The sequence below is a fragment of the Falco rusticolus genome, chromosome 14 (genome assembly GCF_015220075.1).
Source record: "Falco rusticolus isolate bFalRus1 chromosome 14, bFalRus1.pri, whole genome shotgun sequence".
Classification (NCBI taxonomy): Eukaryota; Metazoa; Chordata; class Aves; order Falconiformes; family Falconidae; genus Falco; species Falco rusticolus.
In genome coordinates, this window is record NC_051200.1 from 9,230,230 (window position 1) to 9,256,190 (window position 25,961).

The 25,961-nt window shown below is 46.0% G+C and overlaps 1 protein-coding gene across 2 annotated transcripts in view; it reads right to left on the minus strand.

Annotated features, from left to right (window-relative positions):
* Window positions 1-1,671: 1,671 nt before the first annotated feature.
* The window catches only part of MAMLD1 (mastermind like domain containing 1), an 83,673-nt gene continuing 59,383 nt past the window's right edge, over window positions 1,672-25,961 (minus strand). For both annotated transcript variants that reach the window (XM_037408326.1, XM_037408324.1), the window contains 3 exons: window positions 5,707-5,853; window positions 4,138-4,219; window positions 1,672-3,893 (listed from right to left, as the gene is read on the minus strand). In XM_037408326.1, the coding sequence (XP_037264223.1) occupies window positions 2,875-3,893; window positions 4,138-4,219; window positions 5,707-5,853 (1,248 nt within the window). In that variant the 3' untranslated portion in view covers window positions 1,672-2,874. The remainder of the gene's footprint in view (window positions 3,894-4,137; window positions 4,220-5,706; window positions 5,854-25,961) is intronic.

Genomic DNA, 25,961 nt, shown 5'->3' on the forward strand with positions numbered 1-25,961 from the left:
AGGCATGAAAAGCTCTACCAGCTCAAAAGCTAAACAAAAGAAGAGTGAAAACAAGTGGGTACAGAACAGGGGTACAAGATAAACTGTTTTCCATAAATAATGTGGGAAACAGTTGACTTTTGGAGGTTTCCCCTCTGCAGTGTTCGTGACCTAAACCCTGCAGAACTGAAAAGCTGAAAGGTGCATTGACACAAACAAAATCAAGAATGAAAAGAGGGCATTTTTTGTATTTTTATGAATATCCTAAGGACAAGCGTTGGGGCAGTGGCCTTCTCTGCCATCTATGACTGCTGTGCTGCTGGCCCGGTGGGGGTCAGGTGCCGCTGGCTCCCGGACCTGCGGCCAGGCCTGCTGCTCCGTAAAGCAGCGGAGCCCCGGCCACAGCCAGCGCTGCTCCCTGGCAGGACACGGCTCACGACAGAAAAGCTGCTGAAACGGTGCCAGTTTTCACAGCCAAACAAACTCACCTTTGTCCTCGCCACAGACACACAGGCGTTTCTCCCCCTCGCTGCTGTCTGGAGGCCAGTCGGCATTTCTGTCTCATTCAGACACTTGCTGAGTTTTACAGCCTGTTTTGGGCGATTGTTTGGTGGGGCTGGTTTCCTTTGCTGGAAAAACTGGCTTCTTTCCTCCTCACCCTGGTTCCACGCAGGTACGTGCCTTTCTCGAGGTGATGCCAGTCAGGGGTCGTTCCCCTCAGGGCCTCTTGCGCCATGAGGACTTGCCTGTGCCATGGGGAAGCCACATGGAGCATTGACAGGGCCTGGGGTGGTTGTGCTTGGGAGGGGTCTCCTGCTCACTTGAGCACCACCAACAGAGCTCCTACCCGACTGCTTTAAACCCTGTCTCCTCTCGTTTTTGACCTCAGGAGCTGTTTCCTACCCTCCAGCTCCGGAGAACAGGCTTCTCAACCGGGATGACCTCGCTAAAACCCTCCCTCCAACGTGGACCGCTCTGAGGGACAACCCAGCCAGGAGATTCCTCAGGCTTGCCGTGCCCACAGTGTGCCTGGGACAGGCGTCAGCGCCAACACGTCTTCTCCACCAGCCATGGGAAGCTGGGGCGGTGTCTGGCTCTTTAAACGAGGCAATTATAGCTACAGATTCTATTTGTGCATTTATTTAAGACTGCTAAAATTTTCCTGTTTCGTCCTACCCCTTCCCCCAGCCTCGCCTCCCCCAGGGAAGGCCCTAGCTCTCCCGTCAGATGATTTTGTGTCAGAGGAGGGACACGCCGTACCCACCGCTGCCCTCCTGGGCACCACTCAATGGGCAAGGTGGGACTGTGCCGTGGCCCCCCAGCCCTCCTTGCTGCCTCATGCTGGGCACCGCTTTATTTTCTGATGGGCCAACTGATACAGGCATTTAGAAACAAGAACTGTCACTAAAAAAACTAACGTGCCATGCAACAACACTCCCCCCCCCCGACAGAGATTAATTTCATGTTCTCCTACAATTACACTGGAAAAGGAGAGTGAGCCTAAGAAATCCCATCTTAAAATAAAATTAAAGCCTGCTTCCATTCTTCATCTAGCCCATTTCTCCTGCTAACAGCACACAGGCATTTGTACATGTTATTAGATCGACATTGTAGCATCCTGGACAAATCAAATTAATTCAAATATCTGCAGGTATGAAATGTTGTAGCTGAGAAATGAGCACATAAAGTATATGCAATTTTCCCCTGGCAGTTTATTATGGTATGAAGAAAAAAACATTCTGTGCTTGAAGCTGACGTTATATTACAAATGTATTGCGAAGTATGATGTGACTATTAAAATATGATTACACAAAGTATGAACATTTTAAGAAGTTTACAGTACAGTGAATCTTTTATAAACAGACTCTTAAATATACATAGGACAATAGCTGACAGGAAAACATCAAAAATTAACTATTAATGTTTATAGACTTTTCCCCTGAAAAAAAGTCTCACATTAAAACAGAAATTATGAAAAGCCTTAAAACCAGGAACAAATCACCTGTACACTACAAATATACATGGCAGAGGTGCGCAAACCAGAGCTACCTGTCGGCTGAAGGGGACAGTCACCAGGGATGCCTGGCAGTGCCCGCCCAGCGCCAGCCCTCCGGGTCACCCCCTGCGGGCAGCACCGCGCGGCCGGCTGTGCCCAGGCACACACACGCCGGGCAGCGGCTGGGACACCACAGGCACGCACTCACCGCAGGACAGCGGGCGGGACGGCGCCTTGTCAGTGTCGAATCGACCTACTGGAGTGTATCGGGTTGAGAATGTGCCCGGGATCTTGCAAATGGATCTCTGCGGGCAGATCCCTGAACGCACTGGGAGCCCGGATGGGACCTACATATCGAAATTGGGCTGCAAGACTGAGCTACCAGGGAATCAGCAGCTCCTTTTATGGATTTTATTTTTTTTAAAATTCAACTTTTCAATCTGTCCTCTTGGTATGGGAGAACAGATGCCACATTTGATTTCTGCTTAGTCTGGTTGCAACGACACCCCTAGTTCATGTGTTAAGTTATGTCAAAAACATAAGTATTTTATGCTGTAATACACAGTATTACTGAAACTAACAATATTACTTGCATATTTATAACAAGGTATAATGAAATCCCTATAATAAAACCAAAAGTTATGCCATAGATTTATTTACAAACAGTCCAGCAAAGAAGTATAAATACTTCTACATTTAAGGTTTAGGAAAACATAATTTACAAAATATTCAAATATATACAGTCATCTGAAAAACTGCCAATATTAAACTTTGATGCAGGCAAAGAATTGGCTGAGTCTACTCATTCCGTATTGAAAGAGGCGGCGGCTTTCACGGGTTGTCTGTTACGTTCAAAAGCCATACGTATGTTATTTACAATGAGACTGCTTCTCTCCCGGCTAAACATGTCCAGAGCTTTGCGCGTGCTGTCCCAAAATGTCGTCTATCATTGTCAGATTGTTCAACCACTCTTCGTCGTTGCTGCTGCTGTTCTTCATGAGGGAGTCGAGGAAGTCAGTGTCGCTGCAGTTGGCGGGCATGATGGAGTTGCTGTGCTGGGACACAAAGTCATACTGCGGCAGCTCGGCGGCGGCGCTCATCCTGCTGAAGGCGTCGGGCGGCTGGCCTGTGGAAGGGTAGCTTGGCGGGCCAAGGCCCGAGGCAGGATTGAGCTGGTTAAAACTGGATACTCCTTGTGGCACTGATTTCATAACATTCATAGCTGGCAACGGTCCTCTGGTTAAATTGTGTCTCAAGTTCTGATTACTCATTGAGCTCAAGCCCTGGCCAGCCTGGCCCATGCTCAGTTTTTGCATCTGTCTGACCTGGACGCCGGGAGCGATCTGGTTAGGCGGCACTACAGCCTGCTGGGAGAACTGCTGAGCCGGTGCACTCGCTCTCACGTTCTGTTTGGAGAAGAGAGCGTTACCGGAGAACTGCTGCATGCTGGTATCCATTTGGCTTTGATTTGGCATTCTTGGCACAGTGGTTGGCGTCCACATCTGGGCAGAGGAGTTGGGGTAGACGTTAGGGATTCTTGGCATGCTCGGCTGCCTCAAGTGTTGCTGAGTCGCAGAGTGATTTGCTAAGGATCCAGAACTGAAGCCTGCCATCGGCATTCCTGGACGCACAGCGGAGTGGCTGTGTACTGTTTGGCACCCCGAGTTCATGCCCAGTGAGTTCTGGCTTGGCCGCAGTGGGATGTTAAAATCAGAATTAGGCGGAAAAATCCCCTGCTGCTTGCCAGGGTTGTGCGGGATCATCACCATCGTCCCGCTGCTCTGGCTGGCGGTGGCTGGGGCCATGCCAGAGCCCAAGGAGCTCTGGAGCATGGCTGGGTTAGACGGCAGCATGCGGTGGTTGGGCGGAGGAGCCGGCATCACCTGGCTGCAGTCGGTGGGGATGGGCTGCTGCACGGCTGCGTACAGAGAGACACGTTAGCTGGGGAGCACGTGTTCACCCTCGAAACACGGCAGAGCCCTGAAAGGCTGCTGCTCCATCTTTCCCTTTCGTTACATAGGCCTCTCCCCTGTGTCAGGGTATGTGATGAAACGTGAAACGCTTTTATTTCAGGGCTGAGAATCATTTAGCGCCCTGTATTTAATTAGACCCCAGGCCCTGGCTCCTCGAGGCTTTTCATAACACACCATTTCCCTCCTTACCTTGAAACTGATTTATCTGCTGAGCCGCAAACAAACTCCTCTGCTCAGATGTTACTCCCAGCATGTTTTGTCTCTGCTTTTCCTGGAAAACAAGGGGCATAATAGTAAAGTTGCAGTCTCTTGTCAAGCAAGAATAGCAGCATACACCTGAAGCGTGGCCACTGTCATCATTAACAACCTCCCCTGCACACACACACACCCCTCTGATGAAACTCAGCCCAGACAGTTCATTTCAGACCGGATCTTAATTGCTCACATGCCCCTTCTTGCAAAGGTGTCCTGACAAACCTGGGAAGCGCAGCCTTCAGCAGACACTGTGCCAGCCCAAGGGGAACTGGATGAACATGGAGACCCTCCAGTTCACCAGCTTATAAGTCAAGTGCAGCACAGCTGGAGGCTGCAGGAATCCTGGTGTCTCCCCAGCACCTCTTGTGCTCACTATTTGGACGTGTTCTCTGAAGTACCAGCTCCGGGAACACAAGACGTCCAAGAGCCTATTGGTGAACAGAAGCTGTGGCAGCATTGCAGGGGCACATTGACAAACAGGAGACTGCTGGTGGCCGTGACCCTGTCTGGAGGATGGCTCTGCTCATGTGCACCATCACCTTTTGCACTGGTTGACACTTCTAACTCCAACATAGCAGCAAGCCACTGGAAGCCGGGCATCCTTAGCAGGGCTCCCTGTGCAAGGCATTGCTGACTTTTTCCAAGTGACCTGATTTACATCTCCCACCATTTAACCCCAGAACCTCCCACCACACTCGCATCCCTGCTGTGGACAGCAGCCGTGACCAGGGGAACTCCCCGTGGATGGTGGAAGCTGAGGCCTGACTCCCGCTGTGTTGGAGCAGCACAGTTAAGCTTGAAGCCAACTGATGACAAGGAGGTAGAGTCAGTTTTGAAAGGGAGTTTGATCAATGAGCATGACAGTACTTTGTCGAGGATTTTACTGAGCTACTTCTTGTCTCATTTCCCATCCAAGGAAATGAGCCTCCTTGACCCAAATCCAGCAGCACACTCAGAAAGTCAGAGGCACATGTTCAGCACTGCCTCATCCAACTCTGGATCTGTTGGATCGCCCCATCCCTGCTCCTTCACGCAGCATATCACAAACCTCATACAGGGACTTCTGTTGCTAGAGACCAGCCAAGTCCAGGACAAACTGGAGTCTAATATCTGCTGTGGTGAATCCCCAGGGAACCAGAAAGAAAGGCAAGCATGGAGAACATCTCTCCTGGGGCTGAATCACTCTCCAAGCCTCCCTTCTCTGCATCTTCCCTCCCAATCCTGTGACTGACCAAGGATGACGGCAATGATACGGAGGTGACTGAATCCTTTCCTTGCACATGAGTGGGCAGATCTGCACTCAGACTTGTTGAGCAGCACTAGGCCTTGGCCTCTCCTGGGCATGACATCCTGGATTCACCACAGCCCTAGTCTGACTCAACCCAGCAATTCCAGCACTACTCCTTAGTGTTTGCTGACTGGTGATTTCTCCATTCCAGTTAGTCCTGTCCTTCCCAGTGAGGTGGACAGCACATCAACCCACAGAAGCACTGGGCATCATACCTGCATCAGCTGTCGTTTCATTATTTGCTGCTTCAGTAAATGGTTCCTCATTGTGTACCCATTCACCGTGGCTGGTGCAGGCACAGAGCCTCCGCTTGGGATGGAGCCCGGCTCCTGAAGTCTGGCAACAATTCCAGGATTTTGATCCTGCCAAGAAAGATGAAAAAAGAAAAATAATCTTATCAGGGAGATAACAACAGAAACCCTTATCCTCTCTGTTGATGCCCTCTCTCCAGTCTTTGGCTGTTCCAGGGCCAAAACACCTTGTGGATTCACATGGACCCGCATGTCACGGGGAGGACAGTGAGGGGCAGGGGACTGCTCAGATTTCTGAGTATCGGCACAAGAAGTGAGAGAAACAAAACGTTAATCCAAAATTCTTTGTGACTAGCCCAAGGCTATGGGACTGATTCACTACCATTACTGGAGTCACATGGCTGCCTGGCTGGCAGAAGGGATGTGAGTAAAGCATCACATTTCCCACCAGTTCCCCAACTGTTACACTGAAAGACATAAGGAAAGAAAAGTTGCATCAGGGTAGGATTTGGCAACTGAATGTAAAGGAGAAGCCTACAGGAAAGGAAAACAGCAAACTAAAAGCAGAGGAGGGGAAAAGGTGCCATCAAACCAGGGACCCCGAAAGATGAGGAAGATGTGGGCATGGGACCAAAGTGGTGCTTGTGGGTTCCATGATCAGACCAATGAAGAGAGCTAATTGTGAAAGGAGAGGAGAACATGGAAAAATGCAGGGTCAGGTCATGGCCAGGCACAAATCAGTAATGCAGTGGGCCTGATTCCTGGCCGGTGTAAACTGGCCTCAAGGAAAGATCTGAGTTGAGCTTCACCAGCTGAGCACTTGCCTCCAACGAAAGGGCATTGTGTGGAGAAGAGGGGGAAAAAATTCACAAGAACACGATGAAGACACAGCCCAAAAGGGAAAAAGAATTTAAAAAATATTGAAGTCTAAACATTTTAGGAGCTGGCAGGTGGTCAGGGAAATACAAGAGGAAAACAAAGGAAGAAGTCAGGGCCTCACTGAGGACAAGATTCTGTAAGTGCTGTACCCAGGAACAGCAGTACCAGTGTATTCCCCATTCTCCATTTTCACATCCAGCTTCTACGTTATTTATGATGTTTTGTTATTATTGGCAGGGAGAAGTATGTATATTATATCCAGCATCCTTAACTGGGCCATGTTTCCTTTGTTTTCAGAATGGAAGCCCACATCCTTTGTTTGAGAATCAATGTTATCAGGAGATAAGCAAGAAGAAAATGGTTGTTCCCTTTTGACATCTGACAATTAGAAGCATGCTCAGATGGAGAAAACAGGATACGAGCCATGTTTCAGAGTGGCCAGAAGAAAGCCTTGGGAGGCATTTGTCACCAGGCAAGCTTCTCGGGCCTGGGGGGCCTTTCCACAGCAGCTTCACCATGAGGAATCACCCAACGCCTTCCAAGATATGCTTTGTAAGAGCAATTACCAAGAAGGTCACTGAAATTAGTCATTTTTATGGTGCCTCCTTTTGTTGTAGCACTTCGGTCTATTATGCAAAACCACAATTGATGAAATGTAAATGCCTGCTAGATAATTTACTAAAAGACACAAACCTGCAGCTCATCACTGCTCTCATTATCATTCCTATTCATGGGCAGTCTCATAAGACTAGACTTTATTACTGGTGCTTTGCTTACAATTCTGCTGGACATCTCTCCTCCTCCCCCTTCCCTCCTCCCCATTTTACTCCACCTCTCCCACAGAAAAAGAGGAAGGGGAGGAATAAAGTAAGTATGATTTACTACAGATGTAAATATGGAAGTTCATGTAAAGCTAGCACTCTGCTTTCATGTCAGACAGGATTCTGCAGCCATAGTTAAGCTTTGAATAATGCAGATTGCCTCTAGGGGAATATTTGAAAGTGGAGGGATTCGGTTTGTGTACCCTGCACAAGAAAAGACACTGAAATGTTCATACCACCAAAATCCCTGCCATCTATCCAATTTCCTCCAAACTTGTCTTGTTGCGTGCAGAGAGGGTCTGTGCTTACTGAAGCAAATGAGTTTAGTGCAAGGACAATCATTCTGATGTCTTGCTCAGGGCTATTGCATTAACAAGTCATAACATTAAAGTCTCTTTTCCTAATCATGTCCACCTCATTCTAATTTCTCCCAAACATCATCAAGAAAATAACGTTGATTTTTCCATATTATTAATGGTAAAGAAGTGTAAATCACATTACCAATTGCGGCTCTTGTGCTGTGGCAGTACAACAGCTTAATTATATGGGATTTTCTGCAGGCACCCTATAGCAATAATGACAATCAGCAAAGTTCATTTGCAAATAGACAGAATGGGTTGCTGAGTTTTTCAGAGCGAAGTTGTATAACACTTAATTAGCCACTAAAGAAACAATCTATAGATATAAATTTTGCTTTTGGGGAAATTAGGACAAAACAGCATAGATGGGAAGACAAGGAATGAATTCAAAATCTTGCCTTCTACAGTTCACAGTTAGGTTATAGCCAAAAAACAAAACAAAACAAAACAAACAAACACAAAAAAGGAAAAAGTTCTCTCTTTTCACCACTAGTGGGAACTACTGTATTCTCTTACAATAAAAAATAACCTCTTAAACGTCATGACTAAGAATAGCTCTGGTGTAGTCTAAAGGACACTGCTATCTGTACCAAAGGTTAATGAACTTCAAACATTTTTCCTTTTCATCACTTCCCAAGAAAAATCACTTTCCTTCCCATAGTAGGGCGAAGCCAAACAAGCCATAATCTTAATTTGTCTATAGTTTGGATTATCCCATTTTAAAATCCAGGAAGACAGCAAGGAGAGGAGGATTCTAGTGTCGAAGTTGGGAAGGATGGAAGCGGGTGTTCACACCCAAAGGGCCATGTGGCTGAACCAGCTGTAAGCCCACTGGAGGCTACAGATGGCTATGGCAGATTCTTACTCTTCCTCTTTAAAAATATATGTTTGCATGTAAGTATCAGGGGGTTTTGACATTTTTTCCCTCCAAAACCTCATGTTAAAACATCAAATGGGCAGAATCCCTAACCCAACGGCATGCCACGCAGACCTGGAACTGGAGAGCATTTTTCTGTTGCTAAAGCAAACCATCGCGCAGCAGGCCCTGAGCTCCTGCAGCTCTCCCCGAGCTTTCCAATGTAGCAATTTCTGTTCAAAAAGGCGCTTTGGGTAACTTCAGTGTTTTGACTTAGCATCTCATGCACTAGTTTCAAGAGCAAGGAGAAAAGAATCAGGTTCCGGGTTTGCAGGAATTCTTACTGCTTGTGTCAGTATTTCACCCCTGACTGTAACTGTGAAAGCGGTTGCACAGCGCAGCGAAACCAGTCCCTCCCAGCCGCCCAGCCGGTGCACAATGGTGAGCTGTTCAGGCTGGGCAAATGCATCTGCAGATTACTGTGCCTGGCTGTGGTGAGCGTGGGTCTGGTCCAACAAAACATTTGGGCAACCACTTAATGGAAAGTGTACGAACAGCCCTTCTGGGAGCTACCATGTATATTTATGAATCTACATCCTTCTAAAAATCCACTGATGAGCTCGACCTGCGCAGCCCCATCATCTGATTACGTACAAGCTGCACGACTGCAGTAAATAAGTGTGGAGATGAATTGTTTTGTGTGAACACTGTTGATAAACTCCAGTCCTCGGCACTTAGTTATATATCCAGTAATCACTATGGCTTCACTTAAGTGAGAATGAAGAAATTTATGGCCCCTAATTCCTCTGAATCCTCATTAACAAACAGTCCAAAAAGAATTTAAAAGCAAGACTTTCTGAGGATCTGAGCTAGAGCTTTAATCGCTTTTTGGCAAATATGTAAAAATCCCTCTAATCTTTAATAAAGAGCATTCATTGTTTTTTAGGACTATGCAAAAACACTAAACTCATTTATCATTATTAAACTTTCCCATCTGCTCTTACGGTGTAACTCCAAAGAGTATAACAAAGAAATGTACATGTTAAATTGTATTGACTTAAGCCCAAAGCTATTGGAGACGTACAATTTATTTCAGTGAGGGCATGAAGGGGACTGCAGGCTGCTAGACAGAGTCATTTGTCCAATGCTGAAAAGACAGTTATCTGCACCAAAATGGCTCTTGGAAAGGCACATTTGCTTTATAAGAAATAAGCTGCCAGGTGAGACCATTCAGCATTATGTTACAGACCCAGACAATAAAACTAAGCCATGAATTTCAATAGTTAACAGATGGACTAATTAGAGACTGAATTCTTTGTGGTTCTAGCAGATAACCAGGTCACAGCAAGGTTACTGAGAGAGAGACAGGCAGCTTTGCAAATTTTGGTAGATATTTACAGAGTCGGGGAAGAACTGCACTTCCTAACCGAAAGCGTTAGCAGCAGTGGAAAAACGGAAACGTGTCTAATTAAAAACGCATATAGTACCTGCATTTAAAAAGTTTATTCCATTTCAAAAGACACTGCTGATTTCAGAAACACTCCCTCCACTTGCAATGGGGTATCCAGCTGAATCCAGTAATTACAGAGCTTAAAACAGAAGGGCTGTTGAGACGAGCCACAGCACCCCAGCAAAAAGGAGAGGACCTAAGGGAACGGGTGGCCCAGGGTGGATGTTTGCTGTAAATACGAGAAAGGGACAAACCGCTTTTTCCACCATTTGTTTTTTGTAACCAAAGATAACTTGAAGAATTAACCAAGACCTCACACAGTAAAAAAAACCCCAACAACCAAACAAAACCCCCAAAAGCCACACCAAACCAGAAAGGGACACCATGGCTACAGGACTGGAGCAGAGCCTGTGCCACCGACCGGCCGATGCCCTGGCTACTCGGCCGCGGACCCTAGGGGCATCCCTATTCACTGCGGGGACAGCTGTTCTCTAGGGGTGGGGTGAAGTTTCATGAACCAGCTTTTGTTCTGTATTTTAAGAACATCTGTAATGTATGGGAAGTTCTGCTGAGGAAATGCAAATACTAGTTTCAAACTAATGCCTCTGCGTTTCCCTGAGCTCCCGCCTGCCAGTGCATCGTCTCCTCTCTCATAGGTGCGCTGCCTCTCCTTCAGCACTTTGCTCTGAAGTCCAAGACAAAGCCTGCTACGCATGACGACTCTACAAATACCGCAAACTAAGCAATTAAAACACTAAGAGTATTAAAGTGACCTCACACAAAGAGTTTCCTGGTTGTAAGAGTGCCATGTTTAGGCCTATGGAGAAGCCACGTATAAGACTCCCAGTGTCTAGTAACCTTGTGTGGTCCCATAGAAAACCTCGATGCCACCTTTACAAAGGAGGATCATTGCCTCCACAGCTGTTAGTCCAAGTAGATACTAAGATGGGGAATCTGCTTGGCCAATGCATACGAACAAAACAAACAAACTCCAGGGTCAGGGTTTGGCAGAATGACTGTGTCAGCCCACAGAACAGTGTGATGGCTGTGAGATGCCATGATCATTTCCTTCGTGTAGAAGTCAGGGGTTAGATATGCTTCTTGCCTCTGCTTCTTGCCTTTAACAGAACTCTCCATTTGCTCTTTGGAAGTTTTCTGTCTTTTTTATCTCCTCTATTCTGCTCCCAGTTCAGAGATGCTCTTCAAGATAAAACAGCCTTTCAGTTCAGAAACGCTCCAAAGCTTTTGTTTGTTTGCATGTTTGTTTTAACACAATGTATGAACATTGGTAACACAAACTGTGCAGCTCTGTTGATCTTGTTTTTACCCATCTTTCACCCATTTATGTGATATACAAGCATGTAAAATAATACCAGACTCAAGTTTCTGAGCTTATCTTGGAGGCTGTCAGTCAGGAAAAGGCTTTCTTTGAAGACTGTTAGTGATCCATGGGTATAAGGTTTTGTTTAAAAAAAAAAAGTTCTTTTAAGTTTTTCTTCCTTTTCATACGGCATGAGCATGTACAGCTTCCTTCAAAGGTAGTTCTCCTTCTTTGCTAGGAGTAATGACAAGATCACCACACCTGGCTAGCAATAGTATTAGAATCTCCTCCCTTCAAGCAAAGCAGACGAAACGCTAATTTCCCTATAGCTGCTCTTGTACTGCCTGCTGTTCAAAACAGAACAAAATCCTATCAAAGTATCCAAAGTGCTTTTAAAAATGCACGCAGAATTTTAATAAGATGGAAAGTGAGTCCACTTCCCCTCTTAAAAAAAAATAATTAAATTAGTTAAAGCTTTTGTGCAAAGACTACCCATATTTTCAGAGCTGGTTTCATCCATCAAAACATGCCATTGAAGAGCAGCAGCAATCAGAGCAACGGAAGGACAGAAAATCCAGAGTGAACTACTGCAACAGCGATTTTTCTTTTACATGGAAATACGTCCTTTAGCAGGCAAGTTGAAATCAAACTGTGATGCTGTTACCAGCACCATGTTGTTAGAGAGAACATGGGCAATAGCTCTGGGAGCAGCCAAGAGCCTGAGGCACAACGTGAATGGGAGAGCTGGTGTATCACAGACACACGCAACTCTCCATGGGACTGCACTGCTTGTAAGGAGGCACAGTCAAGACTCCAGCAACAGCAGCTCCCCTGCAAATGCATCCTTTGGCCCAGGTGAACTCCCAGGCCGTGGGTGAAGGCAGCCCAGAGAACAGCTTTGCTCCACCATCCTGAGTGAAAGGCAAAGCTTTCAGGGTAACTGGAGACTCACGGAGGCTCTGCCAGACTCCTGATGGCAATGGGACCTGGGTACCTGTGGTGGTAACACACTTTTCTTCCACCTGAGAGCAACGCTTTAGGGCTGGACTCATTCCCACCAGTTTTTGAACCACCATGCTTTTAATATAAACTGCATCTGTTATTGTTTTTATGTGTATACACCCCAAAATGCAGAGATGGGTGTTTTATACCTGTCTACATAACATACAGTCAAGATCTAAAATTGAATTCTCTGCAAAGAACAAAATATTTATATTTGGCTTGTACAGCTATCATGATTCTCCAACCTGTGACACCATGCTCTCGCTCCCATGGAGGGCAGCTTGCCTATAAATTCAATGAGATAATCTAAAACTGTATTTATCTCACCCAATTTCGGCTGGTAGTCCTTCTGCCTGTCTCTACAAGGTTGCGCTAGCTGTGATGACAAACTACAACATCTTGTATCTATAAAGTGGTTTGACTCAAGTAATCCTTGTGTTATGTCAAGGCATGCTCTCAGAGGTGTCGATGAGATTCAAAAGGAGCGGGGTTAGCTCAAGACCCACAGAAGCTGCTACAGAGAACTGGCTGGTGAATTTATGTATTGAGAGCAGAAAAGATCTGATAAAAAAAAAGGGGGGGGGGGGGGGGAAGATTTCACTCTAATAAAGTGAAAGTCAGGGAATCTTGAGCTAATGGGAGAAAACAGTTTTCTACCTGCCCATTTCTGAAAAGCTCTGCAAATTACAGTGAAGTGGTCTGGATCACAGAGATTTGTGAATCCCTATATTTCTCTAAGTTAATGTTTCCATTAATTTCTTTTTCATTTTCATGCAAAGGTTCAATTTGCAGAGGCAGATGTCTGAGTCTCGTTAACTTTCAATAGCAGTTGGCTGCCTGAGTGCTTCAGAGAAGCCCTTTGCATGAAAACCTGCCCACATGCAAAACCCAACAGTATATACTCCTGATTTCTCATGTACGTGCATAAACAAAGCATGGTCTGGCGCAAAGTATCACATCACTTTTTCAGTAGTAAACCTCTCACAAGCTGACTCTTTCCTAACAGATGAAACTATTCAAACACCTAAAATGGTTGTGTCAGATCATCTACCGATCAGGTGCCAGAAGTCAGCACCACAACTTACAAAACCAAATGCAGTGATAAATAACATGCTAAAATAATGGATACAAAGAAGGCTGTGACTAGGTAGTCCTCATGATCAAATTTTTAAAACCAAGGTATTGACATGTTAAAAAAGAAAAATGTATTAAGGTGACCTTGAGTATGGGGAACAAGGAGCAATTCCATTATTTTTTAAAATGGAAATTATTATTAAAACACCCGAAGCTGAACTGCTGTAACCAAGTCAACTCAATCTCCCTTAAAAATTCCTTTTCTCCCCTTCCATTCAGATTGTATTTACAAACTGTAGATGTCTCATTTTTTTCTTGTGTCATTTCATTATTACAGAGTTGAGATCACTAGCCATCTGCAGCTTCATTTCATCAAGCTCTGGTTTGTCCTTGGAGCAAGGTCATCCGGGACAAGAACATAAAATGCTGCTTTCCTCAACTGACAGTTCTTTATGCCTTCCTGTAAATATTCCCCACTAATTTTAAATAATTTTACCACTTCATACTCCCCCTCACACACACTGAAAAGGCTGATATACATGCAAATTAATAAGGATCTTGTCATTTAACCACATCATGACATATTAGAAGCAATTAATGGTGTTTATTTGCTGATAACATAGGCATTTTGAACACCAGCTCAAGAATCCTTGGTAGCTTCAAGTGACTTGCAGGATATTAGCTGTGGGTCAGAAGTTGGGACCCCCCCATTAAGCATTAGCATATGCTTGGAGCGACTCTGTTTTCCATCAGGCAGAAAAAAAATTGCAGTCAATGCACAAAAATTACCAGCTGCTATATACCCTATGGTGGGTGAGTGATAATAAAACATCACTAGGTATATGTGGGTTCATTCATCGAAATCAACAGACCGGTAAGGGAAGATTTTCAGCCGCATCACACAATGTTCCAAGCTAAAAACAAAGAAAACGGAACATGGACTTTCTACTCAGATCAGATTTGACTTGCCATAAATCCATAAATTCTGGAGCATCTTCTCTGAAGCAAAGACTGCTTCTATGCATTACAGCAAAACCAAATGAAACCAACAAAAAAACCCTCCAAAAAACACAGGGTAAATTAATTTGAGTCTTCGTTAGCACACCCATAAAGCAACAGGGAATAACTGAGTGATTGAGAATAATCAACACTGGCTCTGGGGGTCAGTCTGCCCCCCGGTCGCTGGCTGCAGATGCTGGCAACAGCAGACTGAAGGTCCTGGCTCTAATCTCCAACTCAAGGTGTGTATCTTTTGGCACTTGGAATATTAACTACTGGGCTGATGTAGTGGATTCTGAGATATGCTCTGCTGTATGCAGCCATCTGGCTCACAAAAACACGTGAGAGTTTTTATCTGAGTGCCTCTAATAGCCGCAGTAGTCCTAGACATGAAGACTGCACATCACGGAGCCCTGCTTGCGAACACACCTGGCTGGACGCCGTGCAGATCGGCACACAAGCCTCCCATGAGTTTACTTGCACAAGCAAGAGTCCTTTTGGATACGCAGCGGACGGTTAGCTCACGAGCCTGTGAGCACGCAATTTGTCAGAAGGAGACGCAGAAAATGGGATCGTCAAAGGTGAACTCCCAAGCCACCTCTAAAGGAGATGATCTTGAACGGTGAGTTTGTTCCATGACTGAGTCACAGGATAAAAGCTGGCCATATGGACTTGGGCTCATACAGCCGGGGTCGGTTTCCAGTTCCATCATACATAGTTTCTCCACGGGACTATGGACAAGCCACTTCATTTCTCCCTCTGTCTCAGTTTCCCCCCAAAAAGGAATTAAATTACTCTCTGAATAGGAGGATCAGGGTCAGTTCCCAGGGCAGCATGTGGGTTACAACTCCAGCCTCCTGAAATGGTGCCTCTCCCGTGCCCTTGGGTTATGACCCCAAAGACCTGCAGCAGACCTGCGCTCCGTGCTGCTCACCGGCAAGAGGTGGAAGGGCTTTTTCTGCTTCACGTGGCATACGAGGTTTTGTCTTGGCCTCCTCTCTGCACCTCTCCTCTGAGTCCGGCCACAGCTGGTTGCATCTTAGAACAGCACTAAACTACACCAAGTTGTAATGGTCCCCTAGGGCCTCTAACCTGGCTGCACAGACCAGCGGAGCGCAGCATGTCCCGGCCACACGCCCCGGGATCCCATGACTCGCCCCTTGCATGCCAGCAAGGGAAGCCGCTGCAACAACTACGGACATTGCTGCATCTGGAGAATCCCCCGGCACCCAGCTGGGAGCTGTGTCAAGAGGGCTGCATGCTAGAAGTCAGCTCTGTGTTTTGACTGGTACGTAAAGAAGAGGCTGGCTGAGGCAGTTGTGGGTGAGAATCCTAGGATTTCCCTGCAAGTCGTGCTTGGTATTTTATTGTGAGAGCTTTTACTGCAGTGAGAACAGTCCTGCTTCACTCCGCACCCTCTCCTGAATCCCTGGCTTCTGCCCCCTTCCATCCCTATGATATGTCCTTCCCTGTCATTCACACAAAAGGAGATACTTTTCATTCAAAATTTATCCACAATGAAAAAACCCCATCCAAGCACCTCCAAATATTATCTTCTCAAGTCAGCCAATGTTTCCCTCAAATTCTGTGGGATTTTGTTGCCTCTGTCACTTAAGATAATAGGAGTCTAGGAAACGTGCCTTTGAACATTTGGCCAGCCACGCTCCTGCCGTAAGGAAAGAGGGAAGCATATAAAAGAAGCAAGGGGGCTGGAACCAGCTCATGTTCCCTGTGAGGCAGAGATGTGACAGAGCACTCACAAGTGTTTCTTCTGCGGAGACACTGCATGTCAACAGTTAACTTCCCTTTGTACCCATCCAAATGATTAAGGTTAGAAGCTTGCCTGGTGACATCACCGGAGTTTAAACATGCTGGATATGGTCCAGGGAGCCAAAGTTATTGCTGACCCCATGGTTACTGATCCGCTCCGCAAGTAGCTGATGTCTGCTCTCACTTTATGAATTATTTAATGGGTTAAAGATTGGTCAGATCTTCTTTATGCAACATACAGCTATACAGTGGGCAGGGGGACATAAACATGCATTAACAAGGTTAAAGCCATATACTGTAACTACACTGTTTTCAGCTTGAAGCTTTATTGACTTAATCATGCTGGCACTGCAGCCAACAAATCATTAAATCCATTCCATTCTTTTGCTGGTTACCAACCACAAAAACAGAGGCAGGCAAACACGGAGCAAACCTCAGAGGGGGTGGGGAGTGGGGGGTGCGGGGCAGAGGGAGAACAGTGGGATCACTATGGAGCAGGGCTGGCCTGTCGCTGCCAGCACAAAGACGCCAAATCTGTCTTTACCGACTAAGTGGTTTCATGGTTTAAAGTGACACACTCATTTGTTCCTGTTTTGCAATGATTATAGAAAAAAAGGGGGGGGGGGGGCAGGAATACAAAGCAAACTGAGCTTCTTCATGCCATGAGAGAGAAAGACGAGAGGGAGAGCGTACGTACACACAGGCACCCTCGCAGGGCACAGACCGCGTCTTCGAATGCAGCCCAGGGCCAGGGCAGAGGGGACGCGGGCACTCGCTGCACCCCAGGGGTCCTGGGCTCAGCTCCGCACTCCCTGCTAATCTGCAGTGAAATGCAGGCGTAATTAAGAGTTCAGTGTAAAAGAAAAAGGACATGGAGCATTAAATCAGTCCTTCTGTTGCCCTCTAGGAGCAGCTCTGACCACAGTAAGCAATAGAAGCAGTCCCCGTTTTCAGATCCAAGTTACAACTTCAGACAAAAGCTTTAATTTTTGACCTGGCACTTACTGTAACTTTGCATAGCCATGCCCAGGAACCCCTGCCCCCAGAAGCTCCCCAATTGCCAAAATACTGTTTCTAGGTGGTTAGTTTAAGTCATCCAGGTTTGAAAATGGAGCTGTCAGCTTATCGGTTTTAAACCCGTAAGATCTTTATTTGTCACTGCTGTCATCCCCATTCATTTCTTGATGGAAATCATTTTCTCTATCACCATAAAAGTGGCTTGTTCTGCGCTAGGGGAGCATCCCATCAGGACACGGCTCCTCTGTGTTACAAGCAGGCTATGGAGAAAGAATTCCGCATGAACTCTCGGAAACCTCCAGACATCACGGTGTTTTACTTCTTTTACTGATGCTAGACACAAGCTATTTGCAAGTTTTCCTCCACTGAAAGATCATGAAATAAGCTTCCCCTTTCTGGGGAAGACTCAGGTACAGCAGAGGAGACTCCTGGGCTATTCCTATCTATTATGAAAAGAAGGAGAGGCCAACAAGCTCCCTTTTCTTCACCTTCTGGGTACAGGCTGCTTAGAGCTCCCTGTAAGAGTAATCCAGATTTTGGCATCCTACCAGTGCAGGGCCTTGGCAGGTACATTTGCACCTTGTCCTGAGATACACCACCACAGACCTTTTTGAACACCGTCATTATTTGGTTATATAGTTGTTTTCTTTAGACCCAAAGAAGCCTTCTTAGAGTTTGAGTTCCAACCTTGCCTTCTTTTGTTTACTAGTCTCCAGATTCCTATCACCCAGAGACGTCTCCTGGCTCCATATATTGCAAATAAACATATCATTACTTGGTGCAGGAGTCGGCCAGAATTCCTCTCGGAAACAGCCGCCCGAGAAGAGCCTGTCCCCAGCCGCTCGCCCGCGGCGGTGAGGCAGTGGAACACCACCAAAGGTACTCCTTTCCAGCCACCACGCTGGAAAACCAGACAGAAATGAAAACGCTTTCCGAGAGTCAGAAAGTCAAAAAGTCGGCTATTTAAGGTACCTATGTGACTTTCAGCTTCACAGACTTTTGTATGTTGGATCACCACAGCTGCTGCTGCTGCCAAAGATGGAGAGTAAAGGTGCCCCCAGCAGACAAGGGCGAAGCCTGAGCATGTTGTCCAGGCTTCCCTCACCGCTGACCATGCATCACATCTCGGAGGTGCACATCAGCGTGAGGTGAAATGACCCTCTAAACATCTTTTCCTCCGCTGGCCACAGGAGGAGCCTGACTGATGGGAGCAGGAAGATGAATCCCAGCCAGTCACAGAGGAAGGCTGACAACGGAGAGCACTAAACCCCCATCCCACAGGTCCCAAACCAGCACCTAACCACGCAGCTATTTTGCCTTTTGCCCAGGGTTCGGCAGCCCCTGCTCCACAGCTTGTGCTCAGTAGAGCCAGCTCAGCTTCACCCTGCAGATGCCACCTCCCACCACCACCACCGAACCCCAGTGCCGCAGCGCTCCCTGCCAGCGCCCACCCACCCTTCCCGCTGCGTGTGCCCACAGGCCTGAGCTGGCAAAGGGAGGGCCTGTGTGATGGACTCATCAGCCTGGAGAGCATCTTATCATTGACCTGTGCTTGTCAAGGGACCATGGAAATGCAGAGGAGGCTCCACTGCCGCCGTCATTACCCGACAAGCTGCTTCAAAGGGAAGTGACAGTTGTGGTAATGTTTTAGGACCGACACACCCAGCCAGGAGTAACACACCAGTTGGGCTATTTATAATCCCTGATTCTAGAGCCTTAAAATAGCACTGCTTTTATTTTTATATTTTTAGGCACGCTTGTATATTTAAGCAACTCCGTTCGCAGGCTCCACATCAAACACATCACAGCCAGTCTCGGAAATGAGAGACAGCACTCCATGCCTCCCCACTGAAAGCAGAGTTGAATTCCCCTCTCCCCATAGCCCCTATCTCCTTGGCCACCATGATTAGAGTCCCCAGGAATATTTCCACATATTTTTACATATATACTGGCTCTTCCAAATGCACAAAGCAAGGGACTTGCAGCATCATCTGCCTGCAAACATCCAAATGCAGCAGAGCGGGCAGAGGTGTTTCAGCCTGCAGTATATGGCCACATGTGTGCTGCTCTTATCAACAGACACCACAAAATCTCTGAAGGAGTTAATGGGTCCCACAATAAAGCAATCCTGACTGTTTGTGTTTTTCTTGAAAAACAAGGGTCAATATACAGAAGTAGTCAAACAAACTACGGCTGCGTCTCCAAAAGGAGAGCTCTCTATGGCCTCAGCACAGACGTAGCTATTTGTTCTCTGCTCCCTGGTGCCACAATGTACCTTGGTTGGCATTTCTTAATGATTGGAACATCCATGTGCTTTTTGTAAAACAATTATAAAATATTCAGGGCAGTAGAAAAAATTCCTTGCACAGCCAAGGCTCCGGCAGACTGCATAGGTGTCAAATGGTAAATCATTAGGTGTTTTGATTTAATTGCAGAGTTATTTATACCCTGGAACTTGTTATTAACATAGAAAAACCCAGAACCTATTGTTACCTGTAATTAAAGGGACTATTATGGGACTGCAAAAGCACAGATGGCCGCAGCCAGACCACCCCTCCTTTGGCCGTGGTGACTGGCATGGGGAAGAACATTAAACAGAGGCCCTGTCTTAAGATAATTCAGGGCAAGAGCTTCAGAGGGGTCAGTCCCAACATGTGAACCCCAATTTCTGCGCTGAGCCTCACCCCCAGCACCCCTCCTCCTGCCTCTCCTGGCATAAGGCAGGGGTGCTCTTGGGAGAGGGTACTGCAGGGGTGCAATCCCACCCTCCCTGATCAGCAAATCCTTTCTGACCAAGGGGCACACGGATAGGACACATCCTGGATTTGGCCCACAGTTGCGTAACCATCCTTGTTAAAATTCAGGATGAACAGGTTATATTTTCATTTGCGAGATTGTTATCTGCCCCGAGAAAGGTTTCCGATTTCACCAGCGCTAATCAGGATGCCACAATGGATTTCCGGTCCCTCATGGAGGCTCCAGAGCCTTTGTACCTTGCGGAGCCGGTTTTAATTCAAATGTAACTTGCAGAGCTATTGTAGGCTGCATGTTGAACAGATTAGGAAAAAAATTAAGTCACTTACATGCTACTGTACCTTATTTCTAAATCCATTTCTTACAGGCACAAATCCCTCTGACCACCAAAGCGTCTGGTAGCTGCGCTACCTTTTCAGGAACGACACCCTCCGGCTCTCCAGCAGCCCTGAGCAAAGACCCCCATCGGTTTTGTGCCTTGAAAGAAATGTGCAAAAAGCCTGCACTGGTGCCTGCCTCAAGTTCTGGTTTATGCTCTTAAGGATATCATAAAAAATAAGCAGCAAGTATGTCCCATATAAAGGGATTAGCATGCTGTGACAGCCCGCGCTGCCGAACAACGTGGGGCTGCATGCCCTGTGTCGCACGTCGGCTCACTGGGCATCGCACGGTTTAATGCTATCGCCCAGACACGACACCCCGGCAGAGGAGATGCAGTCAGCCTAGGAGGACAGTCAAGTATGAAACTACTGACGCCATAATTATAACTGGGAGGCCAAACAGACTCCCGAGAGGGACTATCTTTGTGGACAGAGAGGGGAAAGGCTCATTGATGACTGGCTTTACCAGATGAGTAAATTAGACCTGGGTTATAGCCTTCTTGTTCTCTCCTTGCCTCCGCCCCCAAGGACTGTGTGAGTCAGTGGAACTGGAGGGAAAATACACACTAAATTCTACAAGTGCAGGAATTAAAGAGACATCTACAAAGTTCGCCTCTGGCATTCGATACCAGCTGCAAAATTGGGTTAGCTTGACATTGCTGCTGGAGGTGAACAGACCCAGGAAGGCTGGCTGAGCAGCAGGGGAGCAAAGCACCTCTCTGCAACGCAGGTGAGCTGGCAGTTGACTGCAGCCTCATTGCTATGGCACGGAAACACCTTTTAGAATTTTTAAATCCAGGAGTGGAGTGAGCGCAATTAAGAAAACAAACTGTTTCTTCCACAAACATGAGGTTCAGACAGTTTGGGATTATGAGATACATGCAAATCTGCAAGTCTGGCCTGAGCCAGTTTTTGAGGGCTGGAGACCCCTGCAAGTTTCTCCAAGGTTAAAAAAGCTTTTCCTTTAATAGTCAGGTCAAGAACATTTCAGTGTTGAGGTTCTTTTACCAGTGAAAGCACCACCAAATCAACCCCAGCTGACATCGACACTGCCAGCCAGCAGCCTGGGAGATCTTGTACATGGTTATCGCAGCTCCGGAGGGGAAATCTCAAACGTCTCCTAAACCCTGCTGCGGGAGTGCCACATCGCGGGGGGGGGGGGGGGGGGGGGGGGGGCTTGTTCCAACGCTCTCCATGGTTTGTCCATGTGGACAGGGTTCCAGAAGCTGCCAGCGGTGACACCCCGCTGCCGTTCCCAAGAGGATGCCACCGAGAGGTCTGCCTGCCGCTGCCCTCCGCCATCCCAGCCGTCCCAGCCCCCCCCCCCCCCCCCCCTCCAAGGAGCGTTCAGAAACCAGGGGACAAACTAACCCAGGGGACAAACTAACCCAGGAAAAAAGCAACAACTGACTAGGTTATGCTGAAGAGCCTTTTTATCCTTAATACTTTCCTTTCTCTTCCCGTTTGCTGCTGGACTGGAGGGAAGGGTATCAAGGCTGATAAAAGTCAGTCCAGACACCCTGGATTCGTCTCCCCAAGCTGGGGAGGTTTCCCTGGGGCTCGAGCTGCGGCTGCCGCCGGGGTCAGCTGGGAGGAGGGAGAGGAGGGCAGGGGAGGGAGAAGGGGAAAAAATGAACAGCTGCAAAGCAATTAAGCCTGCCTCTCTGCCTTACTGTCCAAAGCAGGAGGCAATCTAATTCAGCCTGGTGCCTCTCTTCCTTCAGCCGTCTGGTGCCTGCCTGGGATTCAGGAAAGGGGCTGTCTGACTGCCCACTTTGTCTGCTGAGCCAAAGGGGCCCTTCCCAGCTACAATTTCCAAAGGAAAGAGATCTTGGCTGGCGGTGTCTCTTCTTTTCTGAGAAAAACATGCGCTGAATGCAGTGGCAGCAGCTTTATAACCCTCTCCTGCCCTTCCTCAGCAAACAACCAAAGTGGAGTTGGAGCAAGAGAATGACCCCGCCGGCTCCTCCGCTCAGCACTTGTCTCCCAGCACAATGAATCAATTAGTGTCCGATCATTATTGTGGTAACTGTATCTTTCACAAGCAAGATTTTATATAGAGATAGAATAGGATGTTTTCTGCTCATTTCCTTCCTGTCATTCCAATCACGAACTACTGTTAAAAAAATACAATGCATTTAAAGTCTGTAATATTTGCAAGCCTGTGTTCCAGTTTCCCAGCTGAACGGCCGGTCTTTTGTTTTCTGCACAGTGAAGGTATGGAGGAACAGCGATAAAGGGGAGCCTATAGGCCAACTGGGTTAGAAACTCACACAGGGCGTATACAGAAGGTCATCTCATTTTCATGTTCCTAATATCAGGGATTACTGTAATTCCTTATTCTGGCCAACTGTTTCAGTTTATAATCCATGGTGCAGGACTCCTTCAGCATGTCTAAGGTGGTACTCATTCTGCTATTTCTTCAGAAATTGGCAAAAACATTTTATTTGGAAAATGTTAGTGCAGCAGTAAAAAAAAAAAGCCTTTTAGTACCCAGTCAGAAGGAGAAAATAGGCTCTGTTAGAAGAACAGAGTACAATTCAACTTTACTTTTGGTCAAGTTTGACAGTAATCTAAGTAGCAGGCAGGTACCCTCCTTCTAACTTAATCAAGACAGAACTAGGCAAAAATGTTTATTTTAAATGCAGCTAGACAGCATTTTGTCTTATGAAAAGCCTCAATACTGTACAAAAACCTAAGAAAGCACAGAGAAAGCAAGATTTTAGCTCACCGTACTGACCAATGCTTTATAAAGTATGAAATTTGAGGGAAGCTCTGTAAGCTAAAGCACAGTAACTTTTATTTATTGTGCCAATCTAGAATGGAGCAGCACACCCACGTCAGGAGTTCCCTTCTAATTTTATTCCACATAGGGTCCCTGATGAAGGTCACAGTTCTTTTTAAAATTAAAACCTATGGACATATAGATACATGCCACCTATGTAGGAAAAAGCTTAGACTCTGGACAGGGCACAAAATGGATTTGTCCATTTCCTCACTGCCAGTTTTTTTTCCTCAATAAAATAAAAATTTCCAATTAAATGGTCAGTTTTTATTTTCTTTTAAGTAAAATGCAACATATATAAAGGTTGGGGATTTTATACAAAGTTCTAAACTATGGGAAAACACCGGTATGTCTAGCAAAACTTCTTTCAGTTAAAGATTTACTCACACTTCAGGACCATCACACAGTCTATGGTGATGTTATCAGCATTTCTCTGTTCTTGCTGACCTTAAGCACTCTTAAACCATTAAATACATAATATTTTCTGATAATAGAATGTCATTCACATTTCAGTAACAGTAATTCACTTTAATGAGATAAGAACTTAAACATCAGATGAGTCTACCTCTGTTGGAGAAATATTAGCACACTTTGGGGAACTGTAAAATCACAAATAATGACACCAAGAGTCTGACACTACTCCTGGAGAACTTGTAACTCCCAGTCACATCAATCGGAATTCAAGATGTGTAAGGACTGCAAAATCAGAGAACACCACAGGTATGGGCAGCACGCATTTTCGCCTTAAGCAAACAAGAACCAACAAGACTATTAATGAGAGAAAACAGCACCACTTTCTAACTGCACACAAATAGGCATTACAAACAACTGTATTCCTTAAGTGAGTCATTACATCGTAAAGAAAACTTTTACAAGAAACTTCACGTCGTTTACAAATTTCCCGTGTACATTTTTTAAAAAATTCTTTCCTTCCCACTCACAAGACACGCACCAACCTCGGCAAAGGGAGCTGCAAGAGATGGAAACCTGATGCTTAGGTTTAAAACCACAGAATCATCAAAATTTATTCTGGCACCTTCAGTTAACAGGTTCTCCGCTTTTTTCTGCAGTCGAATAACTAACACAATCTAAACACAGACCTTCTTATCGAACTAAGACAAGATTACTCAGCTCTCTCCTGGCACAAGGAGATTCAGTTCTTTAGATCCCGGAGGCTGCTCTCTGCTGCAGGCTGGGTCCGGGCTGTGGGAACAGCCGTGCTGCCTTCAGCACTCCCTCGGCACGGCACCAGGCACAGCACTATTGCCGAGCCAAGGACGAAAAATACAGCAGGAATAGCTTAATTCCAGCTCTAAATGAGCTCAGCGGGGAATCTAAACAGTCAAGTCAATTGCCAGAATCTGCACTTTTCAACCTCGTTCTGCTCCTTTGATCAGACTGAATTTTGAGCTACGGCGATTAATGGACTAATAGAGGAAGTCACAGGGTATCTCTTGGGAGAAGAGGGAAAGGAGAAAAAAAGTATCTCATCCTTGTTATGCATCTATTCTGCTAAATGCTACATTTCCACGTAGAGAACTAAAATGCTGCTGCAGAAAGTGTGCTGACTGAGCTGGAAAGGAGGAGAGAAGGGGGTTGTGCAAAACAACAAAAAAAATAATGCTCATACGAACACTCATTCACTGCTCAAACACGCCCTTCGGAGCAATGGTAAAAGAAAACAGACTATCCAAATAAAGTGCTGTGTAAACTACCCTTCAATCCAGTACAGAAACAGTTTATACTTAACAATGCTGCAGAGTAAAGGAAATATTAAACACATTTATTATGCAAAGAGAAGCTTCCATAAGCCCTGAGTATTTAAGTACTGAAGGAAATGGATTTGTTTATGGCAGGGATACATACTACTGGTGTCCCTGGATAGTATGTCCTCATCTTTCTGGGAAAGGGAGAAACACAGTAACATTAGCAACCTGCAATCACAGAAGAAAAAGAGAGGGGAAAAGTCTTTGTTAAGAATTTTTTTCCCTTCATTTGCTTTTGTTATTGCTGTGCCCAAGAGGAGGGGGCAGCTTTGCTTCCTGCAAGGGACAAATTTTGCTTCTAGAATTCATGACTGTAAAAAACAAACCCCAGAGGACTGTAAAGAATCACTGGATTGGTTAAAACATAAACTTATTCAAAGTTTGGCATGTTTACAAAATGCTGGTGCTGACCCCCAGAAAAAAAAAAAAAAAAAAGAACCCCCCAAAATAATTCAAATGTAAACTTGAGCTGAGGCAGGAACAAGTGCAGTGAAGCTTCCAACTCTCTTTTTCTGCCGTAGCGCTAATATGCCATTGCCAATGATTACTCTGCCCTTTGCTGCATCTTTCTCCTCCACCTTTGGTCTTTCTTGAGCATACAAAGACTGTACACATACAAGACTCACTCTGCTCACAGAAATAAACCTGTACTCGTCCTGGAACGACCTCCCACTGCGTATATTTAGGGGTGTGTGTTTGAATCTTTACAAGATCAAGCTGTTAATATAATGTCTTAGACTGGGATATCATACTATTTTGCCTACATTACAGGGCTTACACTCCTTGTGGGTCTTTCATCAATTCTGTAATGGGGAAAAACAGCTCGGCACAGCTTGTCCACAGCCTGCATTCACATCTGCATCTGTCTGACACCAATCTAAGCTATCACATTTTCATTACTTCTGTGAGGAATGTTAAATAATTTTGCTGGTTATACAGAGAATATTGTTTATGCTAAAGTAATGTATTTCCTATCCTCTTCTTTT